A 17141-nucleotide genomic window follows, 5' to 3' on the forward strand; every position below is an offset into this window, starting at 1 on the left:
TCCAGCAGCGGCCAGTCTGAAGGAAAAACAGCAAAGCTACGCAGATTTTACTTGAGCAGGGTCAAAGCCCAAAAGCCTCACTATGATTTTAAGCCTGGAGGCTAAGCCTGCCCTACCCCCAGACACATATACTGCTGTGTGTGTGCCCAAGGCCATTCTATCTCAGTCATTTCTACAACCTTCCCGAAAACATGTGCTAGGCAGTAATGCCACCCCCCCCCCATCAAATTGTCCACACCCTGATCCTGTGAAAAGTTACCTTATGTGGGAAAAGGAACTTTGTGTTTAAGCTAAAGATTTTGAAATTAGGAAATTATCCTGTGACCCAAGTAGGCCCAGTGTAATCACAAAGGTTCTTATAAGAGAGAGGCAAGGTCAAAGGCAGTCGTTAAGAGATAAGACAATGGAAGCAAGAGGCTAGGGCAATAAGAGGAAGGGACCGCCAACCCAAGGAATATTGGGCTTCTAGAGCCCGAAAAAGGAAGCCTCCCCTCAAAGTGCCCAGAAGGAACCAGCCCTTACTGACACCTTGATTTTGGCCCAGAAGATTCATTGTGGATTTCTGACCTCCAGAACTTAAGAGGATAAATTTGCATTACCATTAAGTTTGTGGTGATTTTTAAAGGCAGCAATAGGAAATAAATACACCATCCTCCTCATCTGGGGAACTTCCATATATTTTATTAACATTTATTTTAAAAAACATTTGGCCCTTAAAAAGAAAGTGGTATAAAGGGTAGGACAGGACAAAGTCTCCAGCTCCCCCTCAGATTCTTCTGGCTGGCTTCTCTGCACATTCTCCAAGTTCCAAGTCCTCTAGGCAACAGTCTCCGTGACCTCTGCTGGGTGGTAGCTAACATTTCCTTTGGTCCCACTTCGGAGTCTACACAACACAAAAGCCCAATCAGAAAACTCAAATGTGCATGAAACTGTCTGGACTCATCCAGGGAAGTGGGCCTGAGGAAGAGGGGTGTCAGGAAGTGGGCAAGTATACCTTTGCTGCCTTCTCATTTGCACAAGGAAGGCGATGCTTGTGACTGCAAAGAGGAGGCCAAAAACCAGGGCCAGGATGTCACCTGGAGGGAGAGGAGAGGCTGCCTCAGGGTGACGAGGAGTCTGTAGGATTCCCTCAGCCTGCTTCAGAGTATCCCCCACCCTGCCCCCTCACCCCCCCCCCTGTTCTCCAGCTGCCCTCAGTGTCAGAATCCAGAAGAGGCCCACAAAGGAATGGGGTTGGATACACAAGAAAGAATAAGATAAGCACCTCTTTTTCTTACCTAAAAGCAAAGTAAAAGAGGTTGTTTGAGAAGGAGGATGCTAGGAGATTTCTGTAGCTTCATGCTAATTAACTTTTGCCCTGGGGACAGCGGAATCCTCTCTCCCTTGATCTGACACTCTATCTAATTGGGGTTGGAGGTCTGTTCTGCAGAAAAGGAGAAGGGGTAGGGGTGGTCCTAGCTCCTGAGGCTGAATGATGCCAAGGGGTCAGGGGCCAGAGATGGGGCACAGACTCACCAGCAGCAAGGCAGGAATTCAGGTGGACTGAAGAGGAAAAGGACACATTAGAACCAGGGTCTGTGACTGCCAGTGACAGACACAGGCACAAATGAAGACACATGGGAGGATGACGGATCTGGGATTGGGGGGGGGGGGGGGGGGGGACACGGGGCATGGCACTATGGGTCACCACAAAGCTGCACCTGGCTCAACAGTCCTGGGGCTGCCCTCTGTTTCAGTGAGGAAGGAGGCCTCGATTATTCGCCCATTCAAAGGCTGTGTTGCTCGGAAGTTCAGTTGTAGCCGTGAGTCATCGGGTCCCCACAGGGAGCCAGAGAGGGTGTGGAGCTAGGGAAGTCAGGAGACAGATGTGGGGGTAGGCTCACGACAAGAAAATGAAATGGTCACAGGCCTACTCACCGCCAGCACTCAGGGCTTCACCCTCTCTGTCCCCCTCATCCCCCATATGGCAGCTTCATCTCTTTATGCACCTTGATCTTATCCCTACACCCCTTTCCCCCACATCCCCTGTGTCACCACCATGCCCCAGCCCCACCTGCTTTGCACTCAGCCTCACTGTCTGGTTGAACACAGTCCAGATGACCCCCTGGGCGCAGGGGGGTGTGGTTAGAGACCCCTCATAGCGGAAGTAGCGGCTGAGGTCAGAGGGCAGCAGCGCAGATACATCCAGGCCAGGGACCCAAGTCTCTGAGTCTGTGGAGAGGACCTGTGCCAGAATCCCACCTGGACTGCTTCCCTCCAAAGCTTTGGAGTATAGGGATACAGTTTCACCTCCCAGAAGCCAACTGATGCAACTTCCTGAGACCACTTCTTCACTAAGTATGTCCCTTCCCATAACTCAGCATAATACCTAACTCAGAATAAGGTAAAAAGTCTGTGGGGCCTCACAGAGTGAAAGAAGTGCTCCCAAAGTCCTCCCTGAGTCTTCACTCTTATTCTGCATACTATGATAACATGCTGGACTACAGATTTAAACCCAAAATGAATCAAAAGGAAAAATGAGGGGGTGCCTGGGGTGGGCTCAGTGGGTTAAGCCTCTGCTTTAGGCTCAGGACACGATCTCAGGGTCAGAACCCGCCCCCCCCCAAATCAGGTGCTCTGCTCAGCAGGGAGCCTGCTTCTACCTCCCCCCACCCCACCCCACCCCCTCTGCCTGCCTCTCTGCCTACTTATGATCTCTCTCTGTGTCAAATAAAATTTTTTAAAAAGGTGGGGGGAGGGAGTGAGCAGAGTAACTTGTAAATATAAATATTTGAAACCATAAAAAACAGACACAAAACTCAAAAAAGCACAGTTCCCTCTAGTTTGGTAAAATGTAAGTTCCAGAAGTGAGGCTTAAAATTACTTAGAGTGAGAGGCACCTGGGTGGCTCAGTGGGTTAAGCCTCTGCCTTCAGCCCAGGTCATGATCTCAGGGTCCTGGAATCGAGCCCCACATTGGGCTCTCTGCTCAGCAAGGAGCCCTGCTTCTGCCTCTCTCTCCCTCTCTCTCTCTCTCTCTGCCTGCCTCTCTGCCTGCTTGGGATCTCTCTCTCTCTCTCTGTCAAATAAATAAATAAAATCTTCTAAAAAAATAAAATAAAATGAGAGTGACTGAGAAGGCAAAGATTTTCAACAAAAGTACAACTTTAAAATATTTGATGCTTATGGAGGAGAAATAGAGAATTTTCAGAAAAATTTTAGCTCTCTGGACTCAGCCTCTGAAGTTCCAAATGCTTTTGTTGGGAGGGGGCTTGTTTTGTGTCTTCTTTTAGTTTTTGTTTTGATTTGGGGTTTTGTGGAGTTTTGGGGGTTTTTTGGGGGGGTGAGTTTTTTGTCTGTTTATTTTGGTTTTTAGCCATAAAGCCTGTAGGCCTCTGCTCAGCTTTGTAATTATTGTCAAGCTCAGTCAGTTCACACGTTGGTTCCCTGCCTGTGGGAGCCAGCTCATCTCCATCCTCACACCTAAGGCTCCCCAAGGACAGTTCTTTATGAACAAGAGTATTGAGGGTAGTGGCCAAACTAACAAACTGACCTTCCTCAGTAATTTCTTCCAAATGTGACAGCAACTGCTCATAGGCACTGTTTTCTTCTGGACCCTCCTGGGAAATGACAGTTCAAGACAGGATTTTACAGGTATCCAAGGTCGCGGCTGGAGGCCTGAAGGTGAGGTGGGCTTCCCATACTCTGAGAATGCTGGGAGAACACAAAGTCTTGTGTATTACTACTCAGTGGATTTACTTTTATTTGCAAACGAATTTAACCTGCTTGGTGGACTGATTTTCAATGGTAAGTTGGAGGAGAAGGTGGGTCACTTTCCTAGGATAGGAAGCCTCCAGTGACCTGGGTCCTAACTATCTTTTCCAGTCTCACTGATCCTACCTCCACATACACACTCATGGTCTCCCCACAGAAAACCATAATAACCTTTGCATTCACATTTCCTCTACATTCACCTGAATAATTCATGTGTTTGCCTTTGGAGCAAGGACATGCTATCTCAGAGGCACTTCTCTGAACTTTGTGCTGTTAAGGCTGGCGTTAAAGAGTCAGTAAGGCAGTGACAGAGCCTAGAAGGTATCTCACCATCTGCCCATTTTACTAGCCTCTTCTAATCACTGTGTATGTAGCCTGGATCCATACAGGTCCAAAGATGTCACTAAATAATTCTCTAGGCTTCACTGCATTACACAAAACAGAAATTATAGGTTACCGGAGTATTCAATAAATTACTCTTCCTGGCGTGCCCCCCGCCCCCACCCCGTTCCACAGCCATTCCCTGGGTGGATATATTCTTACTCCACATACACTGTTGGCTCTGCATGGAACATCTTTTCTTTTCCACTACTGAAGGCTTCAAGTTTGACCTCCTCTGTGAAGCTTTCTCTGACCACCTCTTTAACTCTGTCTGTGCCCTTCGTATCAGCCTCCCCCACCGGCTGTAGGCGGAGCCACGGTTTTCGGAATCCTTTGTGTGGCTCTGCGCCTGGCTTACAGGGCGTGTCGAATGAATTAATAAGTGAATGAGGACGGCCAGGTGCCAGGGTGAATGTGCTAGGATGGGATCTCTGGGGTCAAGCTACAGTGAGCCCTGGGGCGTGGAGAAGCAGGGGATAGGGGTGTCCAGGGCTGGTACCTGCAGAAAGGCGGCCAACACGGCCAGCCCCCCGGGGCGCCCCAAGGCTTCATCAACTTTGGCAAATGCAGTGCTGAGGTGAACCACATGGATCTGGAGAGAAACAGGGTAGAAGTGGGCAAGACCCCCGGCCCAGCGCCCCCCTTCGCCTCTCCGCTGCGCGCTCACCTCGGCTGGGAAACGGTGGCCGTCAACCGTGTGCTCCGAGCCCGGGCGACCCGCAGCCCCCCAGTGCAGATGCAACTGCAGGGCCCGGTACTCCCGCCCGGGACCCAGGGCCATCTCCAGCCCCGGCGGCAGAGTCAGCTGCACTGCGAGGGAAGAGGCAGGTGAGCCGAGAGGACCAGCCTACCCGGAAGGGCCAGCCTAACTCCCAAGCGCCCGCCTGGCGGGCCCGCCGCTCTGGACCGGTCCCTGTACAGCAGATACCTTCCCCGCCTCCTCCCCGAGGCTCCGCAGCTAGACCCTTCCCTCACCCGTGTGGCCATTGTTGCGCAGGCGCAGTTCTGGGAGTTTCGGGAGCTCAAAGCCCAGGAGTTCGGGGGGTTGCAGAGCCCGGCAGAATGCAGCGAGCTCTGGGCGGATATCTACCGGCGATTGGAAGCGGCCTGCGCAGGCTGGGGACACCTGGGGCCAGGGCGGGTCGCCTGGAGTGAGAGAGTGTGGACCGGCAGTCTGGTGACAAGATCAGAAATAAGAAAGCGGGATAGAAAAAGGGAGGGGGTGGAGTGAGAAAGCATGGGGCGGGAAATAGAAATCAGGGATGTGGACAGAAACAGGGAGCAGGCTGCGCGTTGGGGACTGTCAGACATGGATGCAATGGGTGGGACACCCAAGATCAGAGTTCCGGATGGCTGGGGGGTCAGATCAGAGCAGGGTGCCCAGGCTGGGTGTGCAGGGGGTAGGTGTCTTACCTCCATAGCGCCAATGACTGTGGTCATCCCCTGCATCAATGAGAAGAATGAAAAGCCGATCTTCAAGCCCAGTCCCTCCCCAGTGGCCAGAAAGAGATGGATCCCCCTTACTAGTAGGGGTTCTCCAACTCAGATGTCTTACAGGGTCATAGCAGGTAACCAAAATACCTAACGTGGCCAGATATAAAGCACAACGGATTGCAACCAAATATAACACCACAGCTTGGTAGACCAAAGATCCTACTGGTCTCAGAGATACCAGTTTGCAACCGGTGTCTTTGTAAAGTAGGTGGGGGGCCTCAGTCCCCAGGCCCAAATCAATAGACCCTCTTTTCTTTCTCCTTGTCTCCAACTCCCTTCCCAAGGTTCCTGGTTTCTGAATCAAAATACCAGGTTCCCCTACTTCTTATTCCCCCTTCCCAGGTCTCAATTTCTTCATCTGTAGACTGAAGATAAGGTGATCTCTACAAGCCCTCTGGCTCCTCCTCTGCTTCCCAACCACCCCTGCCATCCTTTCTCTTCTCTTCCCTCGTATTCCTACTTCTCTCCACCTGTCTTCTCTCTTTCCACATTCTGCATCTTTCTCCTCTCCAACCTCCCCTTTTTTCTTTCTCATCTCTTCCTGCTCACCTTGCTCCCTCTGTGCTTTTTGTCTCCCCATTCATCCCCTTCTAGCTCTGAAAGGGGAAGGGTCTAGTGGCATGAGATCCCCTGGGGATGGGAAAAACTACTGTCGGAGTGCAGACTCCATTCCTTCTCTGAATAATCCCTACCTGGGCTGGGATTTAGTGTGGGAAGGACAAACCTCCTGGAGTCTAGATTTGGAGGGCCGATGACCGCTTACCTTTGTTGTGCCTGTAGTCATTATTCTGGGAGCCTTGGGGGTCCCTGGGTGCCTCAACAGTAGGCAGATCCTCTAACTTCAGAGAGTCCTCTTTTCCTGGTTCAGTCTTCATTCCAGATGGGTCCTGCTCTCCCGGTGGGTCCTCGTCTCCGGGTGGGTCCTCTTCACTGGGTAGCTTTTCCCCGTCCAGTTGATCATCTTCCCCAGATGAATCTCCTCCCAACCCAGGCGTCCCCTGTATACGAGACAGGCTCTGGGCATGGGCAGGCACCAGGAGCAGCAGTGCAAGCAGCAGTTGCAGGGCAGGGCCCGGAGAAGGGGCTGGGATCGACAGAGGGAGCCAGGGTCTGGGGCACAGGGGAGCCATGTGGCTGACTGTGGGGTGTCCCAGACACGGTGTGTACGGGCTGTACGTGCATCGGAAACAGGAGCTGGATGGGGGAGGAGCAAGCCTGGAGGGGAGCAGGCTGACTCACAGAGGGCCCTTTTGTAGAGATGGAGCCAAAGTCCTGTGGGTCTGCCTGGCCCTGTGCCCCCTCCCCGATACCAAAGCCTGAATGGGGGTGGTGCGAGGGGCAGGTATGTGCACAAGCAGGAGGTTATCGGGGTCACAGGCTTAGCCTGGAATCCAAGGCACCACCTGGCACTACACAGGCTCCCCCTGGCACCGCCCAGCTGCTCACCAGGCAGCCTCAGCTAACCCTGGCCTGCTTCCCAGGCCCAGGCAGAGAAGGGGAAAGACAGGGAGTTGGGGCCCCCACAGCCTCTGGCTGAGAGGGGAAGCAGCCCATGTATATATCCCTGGCCTAGCCAGGGAGCAGATAAAGGGGTAGGACAAGCTGCTGGGGAAGCCTGGGAACAGGACAGATAGGTAGGTGGGAGGCAAATCTGAGTATAAATGGAAAACTGAGTGGGGCACCTGGGTGACTCAGTCCTTAAATGTCTGCCTTCTTCTCAGGTCATGATCCCAGGGTCCTGGGATTGAGCCCCACATGGAGCCCCCCATCAGGCTCCCTGCTCAGTGGGAAACCCACTGCTCCCTCTCCCACTCGCTCTGCTTGTGTTCCCTCTCTTAGTGTGTCTCTGTCAAATAAGTAAATAAAAAATCTTTAAATGCAAAACTGAGTATATGTAGAAGAGGGACTGTGATGACTTTACAATAAATTGATTTTTCATCATATTATACATCTGTTCAAAAACCTTCATTAGCTTCCATCTGCCCATCTTCTTCCTCTAGTTGACTTTCAAGTCCTTCAAAATCTTACCCAAGAATCCTTTCCATTTTATCTCCTACTATTCTCCCTCATACTCCAGCCAAATTAAAACATTCATTTTCCCCCCCGACCTCTGACCACCTTTGTTCATCTAGTTCTCACTGCTGGGAATACCATTCACTCTTATATTTAACAAAATTTATTTAGCATCTACTATGTCTAGCACTGGGCTATGGACTAAATGTACAGAAATGAATAAGACACAATCCCTGCCCTAAAAGGAGCTCACTGTCTAGTGAGTGAGGGCACAATATTCAGTGGAGAGAGATTAATTCTGCCTTAGAAAGAAATACAGAAGTAGGCAAAATCTGATATGGCTTTTGGAGAAGTAGCGATTCAATTGCTAAAAACAATGGGAAGAATGGTATTTTGTGCAAAGGAAAGGCATCAAGTATCTTGTGCAGGAGAATGACAGAATCCAATTCTCATATTAGGTTGTGTTGAGTGCTGGTGTGGAGCATGGATTGGAGGGGGAGAGCAGGTACAAGGAGATGAAGACTGAAAGGACCCTAAGAATGGACTTGGGGTTCCCAGTATGCCTGTTCATTTGAGAAACATTGAGCCTCCCCTAGGGATGCAGCACTGAACTAGAGAACCCACCTCTACTGTTCTGTAGCTCACATTCTAGTAAGGTCCCCACAGCTTCAACAAACCAAACGAGATTAAGGCCATCTCAGGAAGTTCTTATCTGGGGCTAAATTCAATAGATATGTGCCAGTATGATTGTATGCATTAGAGAAACATGTTGAAATATTTCTAATCCTGTTAAGAACTAGTTCCTAGCTTCAGGGCGCTCCTTCTACCTCCCTCTTCTCTGGGGTCTCTACTAATCTCTTATCTAAAAAGGTAATGCCTAGGGTACCTGGGTGGTTCAGTGGGTTAAAGCCTCTGCCTTCAGCTCAGGTCATGATCTCAGGGTCCTGGGATCAGGTCCCACACTGGGCTCTCTGCTCGGCAGGGAGCCTGCTTCCTCCTCTCTCTCTCTCTGCCTGCCTCTCTGCCTACTTGTGATCTCTCTCTGTCAAATAAATAAATAAAATCTTAAAAAAAAAAATAGGGGCGCCTGGCTGGCTCAGTGGGTTAAAGCCTCTGCCTTCGGCTGAGGTCATGGTCTTAGGGTCCAGGGATCAAGCCCCGCATTGGGCTCTCTGCTTGGTGGGGAGCCTGCTTCCCTTCCTCTCTCTGCCTGCTTCTCTGCCTGCTGTGATCTCTGTCTGTCAAATAAATAAATAAAATATTTTTTTAAAAAATAGGGGTGCCTGGGTGGCTCAGTGGGTTAACCCTCTGCCTTCAGCTCAGGGTCCTGGGATTGAGCCATGCATCGAACTCTATACTCAGCAGGGAGTCTGCTTCCCCCTCTCTCCACCTGCCTCTGACTACTTGTGATCTCTCTGCAAATGAATAAATAAAATCTTTAATAATAATAATAATAATAATAATAATAAAGAGGTCATGACTGGCACAGCAGAGGCCCAGCCAGCTTCCACTGTCAGGAATCAGTACTTCTGTACCCACTACCCTGTAAAATAGTTTTACTGTCTCTTCTGTCTAAATCCCTCCTATGATTCAAGACTTAGCTCAAAGGCCACCTCCTCCACTCTCTTCCACAGGAAGAGATTTCTGGTGCCACTGAACCACTACAGTTCTTTGCCTACCCTTACTAATAACCTTGCCCACCATCCAACTTATATTAAGGTGATTTATGACATTTTATCTGCTCTAATAGCATTGAGTTCCATAAGGGCAGGGTCCAGTATTTGATTAAGTCTTTTATTCACCAACCATTATGGAGCATTTTTCTCTCTGCAGATCACCTTGCCAGGACTTGAGGAAAACCAAATCAACTAAGATGGCTTCCCTGCCCTCAGGGAGTTCATTGTCGGATGACTTATGTTTGCCAAACCACAACTGTTCCAAGAGCATGAGGTCACATTTTTACAGCACCCCAAATTATCTGCCTTGTCAGATTAACTGTCGCAGTGTATACCAAAACTTGCACAGAGCTGAGCAGTTGCTGTCCTCCAAGGAGGGAGGCAGCCTAACAATCCAGGTTGCTATTTCTGGAGCCAAATTAAGAGCCATCCATGGAAATCTGACCCAGTGTGCAATGTGGAAGGTCAGCTTATTGTCTGGGTTGGCTGTGATGTCAGCACCTTGGTTAGACCAGTGTCTACCCACATGGAGGGTACATGCTAGTGATACCGAATTGGATGGACTTGGACAAGACAGAATGTAGTAATGACAAGTCTAGTTGAGGTGGAAGAGGTCATGGGCAGCCACAGTAGACAGAAGCACCATGCTTACTGGGGTCTGGAGTCTGTATGTGTGGAGATCTTTCTCCAAGACCCATCCCAGCTTTACTTCATTTTCCCTCTTTACAAATGTTCTTCATATTTCCATCGTTTTCTTTTTTGGTCTCTGTCAAGATTTCCTGGTACACTTCTCTGCAGCACTCTACGTCCACCTGCCTCTCTGCCATCTCAGCTGCTTTTAGTCAATGTTTCAGAGCCTAGATCTGTGTCTATGTGCAGGTCTCTCTCTGTTTCAGCCTTTTAATTTTCCAAATGCCATTCTTCATACTGCTGTGTCTTTCTTCAGCACTCTGTTTCTGTGTGTGACTGTGTCTCTGGTCTGGGTGGGAGTATAGACTCTGACCCTGGATCATGCCTTTGCAGCTGGGAGACTGCCAAACTCTAAAACCGGTTCAAGCTCCCAGAGTCTTACTCTGGGAACTTTCCCAGGTTGGGACATGGTGTACTCAGGACCAACTGACTGGGGCACCACCTGCCTGTGCATGGCCTCTCTGTGGTGTTTATGGCCAAGTCTTTGGTCATTAGGGTCTGTGCCTTCAGACATTTAGGGCCATGTTTCTGCTCATCCCGGGACTGCAGAAGAGACTCCTAGTGATATAGATTACTGTGGGCTTGGGGCACCTGGGTGGCTCAGTGGGTTAAGCCTCTGCCTTCGGCTCAGGTCGTGATCCCAGGGTCCTGGGATCGAGCCCCGCATCTGGCTCTCTGCTCAGTGGGAAGCCTGCTTCCTCCTCTCTCTCTGCCTGCCTCTCTGCCTACTTGTGGTCTCTGTCTGTCAAATAAATAAATAAAATCTTAAAAAAAAAAGATTACTGTGGGATTATCTGTCCCATCTTGCCATGAACTCCTAGCGTGGACTGCCCCACATTCACTGAAGAGTGTGTAACTAGTTTTCACCTATATGGTATCATCAGTTTCCTTGAGTCCAAGGTACAGTCTGACCCAAACTTTCTCTTTCCGCCATTCAACCCTTCAAGTTGTTTTTCCCTGATCTAAGTCCTGCATTTCTCCTTAGAATTCTTAGAATGTCAGTGAGCTAGAGGGGACCTCAAAACCCTAACAGTACTCTGGTTTTTGTCTTGAGTTCCAAATTCCTAGGGTTCCACAGTGGGAGGAATGCAGGGTCTGAAAGTTTCTTAACATTTTGGTTTTTAATAGTATTTTTTTTTCCGGTTAAAAAGTAATGCATGGGGGGGCGCCTGGGTGGCTCAGTGGTTAAGCCGCTGCCTTCGGCTCAGGTCATGATCTCAGGGTCCTGGGATCGAGTCCCGCATCGGGCTCTCTGCTCGGCAGGGAGCCTGCTTCCTCCTCTCTCTCTCTGCCTGCCTCTCTACCTACTTGTGATTTCTCTCTGTCAAATAAATAAATAAAATCTTTAAAAAAAAAAAAAAAAAGTAATGCATGGGGGTGCCTGGGTGGCTCAGTGGGTTGGGCCTCTGCCTTCGGCTCAGGTCATGGTCTCAGGGTCCTGGGATTGAGCCCCGCGTTGGGCTCTCTGCTCAGCAGGGAGCCTGCTTCCACCTCTCTGCCTGCTTGTGATCTATGTCTGTCAAATAGATGAATAAAATCTTAAAAAAAAAAAAAAGTAATGCATGCAGGGCACCTGGGTGGCTCAGTCATTTAAGCATCTGCCTTTGCCTTAGGTCATGATCACAGCGTCCTGGGATCAAGCCCTGCATCAGGCTCCCCTGCTTCTCCCTCTCCCTCTGCCAGCTGCTCCCCCTACCTGTGCTCTGTCAAATAAATAAATAAAATCTTAATAAACAAATAAATAAATAAAATGTAATGCTTGCATGCTCCAGCAGAAAACTTACAAAAAGGAGAAAAACATTAAGAGAATTTTGGGGGCTCCTGGGTGGCTCAGTGGGTTAGGGCCTCTGCCTTCGGCTCAGGTCATGATCCCAGGGTCCTGGGATCGAGCCCCACATCGGGCTCTCTGCTCAGCGGGGAGCCTGCTTCCCTTCCTCTCTGCCTGCCTCTCTGCCTACTCTGTCTGTCAAGTAAATAAATAAAATCTTAAAAAAAAAAGAATTTTAAAAAATCATCTTATTTGTCCCATTCACCTCTTTAACCTCAGCGACCCAGTGCCTGACACAGATTAGATGCTTAAAAAATATTTGTAGAGTGCATTAACTTCAATCCCATCACCCAGAGATAACAACCACAACTACCTCTTAATTGCTTATCCTTCCAGTCCTATATATGCTATACCTAAATGGGATCATATTGTACAAACAGCTTTGTTAGCCTGTTTTTTTTTGGTCTTGGCAATATACTCTGCATGTTTTTCCATATTGATAGGCTTTTTACATTTGTAATGCTTTCATATTTCTTCAAATAGCTGTACCATAATTTTCCTAGCCAATTCTCTACCACTGGACATTTAGAAGGCTTCCAATTTTTATAAGGTTACAAACAACACTGTACCACCCATTCTGGTATATATATATATATATATATATATATATATATATTTTTTTTTTTATATACATATTTTTGTTCACATCTATTTCTTTAGGGTGCATTCCTAAAAATGGAACTTCTAGGTGATAAGAGTAAGCACTTTAAAAAAAAAAAAGATATTTATTTATTTATTTATTTGACAGACAGAGATCACAAATAGAGAGGCACACAGAGAGAGAGAGAGGAAGGGAAGCAGGCTCCCTGCCGAGGAGAGAGCACGATGTGGGGCTTGATCCCAAGACCCTGGGATCACGACCTGAGCCACCCAGGCACCCCAAGAGTAAGCACATTTTAAGACTTCTCATACATATTGGCAAAATGGCTCTGCCAATTTACCCTCTAGGGCTACTGCCAATTTCTCGAAAGACCTAACGAAGTAAGGAAAATCTGGTCCATTTTATCTTTGACGGGGTAGCACAGACTAATCAACTACAAGCTTGAGCCTTTGACCAGAATTACAGCAATTCTGACCACCACTTTAGTTACTGACATTTGCTGATCAGGAGCTAATGGGCTGTCAGGTTTTGGATCAGTATGAAAGGAAAAAACGAGTTAGTAACTTAAAACCTATAAACTTTTGTCCAAGGGCCAAAACATTTCAAACCTTGTGACCCCTGAGGTTTCCTAGTAGTGAAAGCACTGGGGACGACTGGACCAGGCCCAGGAGAGAATATGTACGGTAATTATTGCCCCTTTCCTAATTTTACAGATAGGACACTGAGGTCCCGCTGATGTCTGCTTTCCAAGGTCCAGACTACAGCCCCAACTTAGCGCGCGCCAGTCCAGAGGAGGGCCACCCACCTGCCCCACTCAACGCCGCCTGAGGGGGCTTCTCGCACCTGCAGCGCCGCCCTGGCGGTAGGGCAAGGTCCTAACCGCAGAGACTCAAGGCCTTTCCGCGGGCCGCCGCGCATGCTCCGTCCTGCGCGCAGCCTCCCGGCGCCAGGGGGCGCACTCCTCTCTCTGGCCCCGCCCCCGGAGCGGTTGGGATTTGAATGTCTGGCGGGCTGCGGCCGGAAGAACCGACCCCTCAGCTTGGCATGGAGAGATGGAGCGCCAGCGGACGGTGCACAGTTCAAGAGCAGCGTGCCCGTTGGGAGCGGAAACGCGCCTGCACTGCCCGGGAGCTGCTGGAGACCGAGCGGCGCTACCAGGAACAGCTGGGGCTGGTGGCCACGGTGCGGCCGCGCAAGCCCTCCCGTATGGGGCGGGGACCCCAGGGTATGGGAGGGTCTCTGCGAGGTATAGTGGGTCTTGGGCCGGCCGCCTGCATTTAGGGAGCTCAGGCATTCTAGTTTCTAGCAGCGGCTTGGCATTAGCCTCCTCTTCTGGCAGATTATATACCCGTACTCTCCTTCCGCAGTACTTCGTGGGGATTCTGAAAGCCAAGGGCACCCTGCGACCAGCAGAGCGTCAGGCCCTGTTTGGGCCCTGGGAGCTCATTTACGGCGCCAGCCAGTGAGTAGAGGGGCGAGGGGAAAGAGAAGGCGGGGGGCACTCGCCTCTGGCAGTGCACAAAGCTTGGAGTCGGGGGAGACCCAAGTTCATATACGGAGTCTGCCAGTTGCCTCAGCTGTGGTCTTGGCCCAGTGCCTTACCCTGCCCCACCTTCCATCTGTAAAATGGGATAATACCACTACCTCCAGGGCAAGGTTATGAGAATTCAATGAGGTGGTGCCTGAGTAGTTGTTGGACTGCTTTTACTATCCTCACCCACGCAGAGAGCTTCTTCCCTACCTCGAAGGAGGGCACTGGGGACAGGGGCTGGAAAGCTTCTGCCCCCATCTGGAGCTCTACACCGAATTTGCTGCCAACGCAGAGAGGTCCCGGACCACCCTGCAGGTAACCCCAAGATAATCTCAAGTTCTTCCCCTCTTGCCCCATACATTGCCTCTTCCTCTGGAGCTCCAAACTTCACTCATACTGTTCCTACATTTCTACAGCCCCGTAGGTGTCCCCCATCTCTCCAAAGTTCACTGTAGGGCTTCTCCCAGGAGCACACAGCTTACAGAGGGCTGGGTGGGGGAGTGTACACAGATGAATACAATATAAGGAGTGGCTTCTCTCCCTGCTGCCAATCCTTTCCCTATCACTCCAGGAGCAACTAAAGAAAAACAAGCGTTTCCGGAGGTTTGTGCGACTTCAGGAAGGCCGCCCTGAGTTTGGGAGCCTTCATCTTCAAGACCTGCTCCCTCTGCCTCTGCAGAGGCTCCAGCAGTGAGTAAACTCCCCTGGATTCAGCCAACCTCTCTTTTCTGGGTCTGTATGATCGCTGCTCTCAGCTTTGTGGGGTTTATGGCTTCTGTCCCATTGCCTCTCCCGGGACCAACCGCTCTTAAAAACCTCTTGCAAGAGTAAATGTGAACCCACTGGAGTAGCTGGGGTCTGCAGCTCAGGCCCTTAGCTAGGAATGTGGAAGTCTGCACTGAAGTGAGGGGGCCTGTAATAGAAGCAAGGTATCTGGAAGAGTCGGTTGAGGTGAGAGGTTTGCCTACCTTAGATTTTTGTTCCTGGGGACGTTAAGAGCATATAGTCAGGTTGTCTTTAGCATCCTCCTTGGATGGATTAATTTTCATTAATCTTGGATTAAATTTCATTAATCTAATTAACTAGACTCCCAAATCATGGTCAGTCTGCTCCTGACTCTTCAGTGTGGGAAGATGGAAGCAGAGGGCCATGTGGGGTGAGCCCGGGTTCTGAGTCCCAGATGAAAGAAAGGGATGTAACCATCAAAAGCAGGTCTTTCCTGGCCTTGCAACTAAAGTGTGTGTTGGGAGCAATCTGTAGGTCAGGCAGAAGGAATTCTGCCCAACTCTACTTCCCCTCATGGACTTCCAGCTGTCTAATTCCAGGTATGAGAATCTTGTTGTGGCTTTGGCTGAAAACACAGGTCCCAACAGCCCTGACCAGCAACAGCTCACACGTATGTTCTTGCTCCTCTGAAACACAGGCAGGAGGCTGCCTCTCCTGTTCTGGTTCTGCCTTTCTGGTTCTGTCCTCTAACAATGTCTGGTATGTCCCTATCTTCCACTGACATGTACACAACGTGTCTGTTGCCCTGCCTGCCCTCCCAGAGGTTAGACCCTCACCCTAGTCCCCTCCAGAATAGCCTTTCCTCACCATCAGTCACCCAAAGTCAAAGCTGTACCACGAATGGGGTGGGGGATGTTGTTCCAGGGGCTGCCCGGCTGATAAGTGAAACCGCCCAGAGAGTCTACAGCATTGGTCAAAAACAGAAGAATGACCAGCACCTCCGGCGTGTTCAGGCTTTGCTCAGTGGCCGCCAGGCAAAGGGGCTTACCTCAGGTACTGCGCGCTCCCCTTCTCTGTGCCCCACCCCATCCCCAATCCTCAAACTCCCCTTTTCTGACCCTTTTTCTCTATTGCCAGCACACATGCCCTATTTCCTTAGCCTCCCCTTCTGTCTGCTCCCACGGATCATGGTCCTGGAGCTGCACCAGAATAACAGCTCTCCCACCGCTCCCCAGGTCGCTGGTTCCTACGCCAGGGCTGGCTATTGGTAGTGCCTCCCCATGGGGAGCCCCGGCCCCGAATGTTCTTCCTCTTCTCCGATGTGCTCCTCATGGCCAAACCTCGACCCCCACTGCACCTGCTGCAGAGTGGCACCTTTGCCTGCCGTGCCCTCTACCCCATGGCCCAGTGTCAACTCCACAGAGTCTTTGGCCACTCAGGAGGCCCTTGTGGTGGACTGCTCAGCGTAAGTTATTGGCGGGAGCCCTAGTTCGGTAGGAGAGGCTCGAATGCCTATGTACTATTTATCCCCTTGGCCTAGGCCCCCTTCAGAGGAACTAAGCCACCTGCATTGAGATGAGAGGGGGGGTTGGGGTTCATCCCTAGTTCTCACCTCAGCCCTGAATTACCTTCATGGAAACAGCAAGGCCTTCAGCTTTAGCCTGGACCTTTCTGAGCTCTGCACTAAGTGGTGATTTCTCCTTAGCTGTCCTTTCCCCATGAGAAGCTACTGCTTATGTGCACAGACCAGGAGGAGCTGTTGCACTGGCACCACAGTTTGACTCTGGCCATCAGGTAAGAGTGCTGTGATGAGGCCCATGGGCTGGGAGTGAGCAGTTCTAATCCTGTCTCACGTCTAACACCTTCTGGGCTGCCCCACCCCCAAGGCCATGGGTGTTTTATCTGAAGAAAGTGCTCATGGCAGTGCCTGAACTGACCATCTTTTCTCCATAGCAGCCAGAAGAACTAGAAGAATCTTCATTCCAGAACCCAGTTTACTTGAGAGACAAGTCAAAGTCAGAGGAGTACAAAGAAATCTTCAGTACTAACTAAACAAAACACACACAACACTTCATGGTTGGAGAAGGGTCATTTCGGGTTTGCTTGGGACCAACCTGTGCCAGCTCATCTGACCAGCCCTTGAGAATCAGGAAACCAAGTCCCACCCTGGTGAAGTTCTGCTGAACCAGCCCCTCCAAAGCAGATGAGGGGATTTGGGACTGATTAAGCTCAGTGCTGAATCCCTGGGTGGTTGTTTATCAGGACTGCAGCTTTGTAAATGTGGATGTTTTTATGTTGAATACAGTTTCCGTAATTTATTTTCCCACTGCATTTTAGTAAATATTTTTCTTCTTCCCCTTTTTGGAAAGGCCTTTCTGTCTCAGCTCTGCAATAAGGGAAAGAGAGGTGTTTGTGCCTTGAAGGTTGCCCTGCTGGTGGCCTCAGGAAT

General features: G+C 50.2%; 2 protein-coding genes across 4 annotated transcripts; one reads left to right on the forward strand and one right to left on the reverse strand.

The window, feature by feature from the left end:
• Window positions 1–668: 668 nt before the first annotated feature.
• Window positions 669–13368, reverse strand: CA9 (carbonic anhydrase 9). 3 transcript variants are annotated; one of them, XM_059142664.1, is made up of 12 exons: window positions 13279–13368; window positions 6391–6625; window positions 5547–5576; window positions 5109–5279; window positions 4801–4943; window positions 4633–4725; window positions 3532–3598; window positions 2054–2211; window positions 1701–1845; window positions 1516–1542; window positions 995–1076; window positions 669–883 (listed from the first exon to the last, which is right to left on the reverse strand). In XM_059142664.1, exons 1-12 carry the CDS (start codon window positions 13351–13353, stop codon window positions 817–819), a joined length of 1293 nt encoding a protein of 430 aa, XP_058998647.1. In that variant the 5' UTR covers window positions 13354–13368; the 3' UTR covers window positions 669–816. The 3 variants fall into 3 exon arrangements, with proteins under 3 accessions (XP_058998647.1, XP_058998646.1, XP_058998648.1); XM_059142663.1 differs by lacking the exon at window positions 13279–13368 and having other exon boundaries at window positions 6391–6951; XM_059142665.1 differs by lacking the exons at window positions 4633–4725; window positions 13279–13368 and having other exon boundaries at window positions 6391–6965.
• On the forward strand, window positions 13352–17047 carry ARHGEF39 (Rho guanine nucleotide exchange factor 39). Its single transcript, XM_059142675.1, is given in 10 exon segments — window positions 13352–13472; window positions 13475–13617; window positions 13803–13897; window positions 14161–14281; window positions 14538–14656; window positions 15292–15362; window positions 15617–15745; window positions 15928–16157; window positions 16398–16486; window positions 16646–17047. Coding segments are annotated over 10 exon segments (1134 nt in total). The 3' UTR covers window positions 16662–17047.
• Window positions 17048–17141: the final 94 nt, after the last annotated feature.

Source organism: Mustela lutreola, chromosome 12, assembly GCF_030435805.1.
Source record: "Mustela lutreola isolate mMusLut2 chromosome 12, mMusLut2.pri, whole genome shotgun sequence".
Taxonomy (NCBI): domain Eukaryota; kingdom Metazoa; phylum Chordata; class Mammalia; order Carnivora; family Mustelidae; genus Mustela; species Mustela lutreola.

Bases quoted from the DNA above. Each gene is read 5' to 3' on its own strand.
- CA9 (XM_059142663.1), bottom strand. From the start codon at position 6,757: ATGGCTCCCCTGTGCCCCAGACCCTGGCTCCCTCTGTCGATCCCAGCC. The intron at 1,846-2,053 runs GTGGGGCTGGGG...TGACTTCCCTAG, and splicing joins TGAGGCTGAGTGCAAAGCAG to CTCCACACCCTCTCTGGCTC. The intron at 884-994 runs GTATACTTGCCC...TGTGTTGTGTAG, and splicing joins CAAATGAGAAGGCAGCAAAG to ACTCCGAAGTGGGACCAAAG.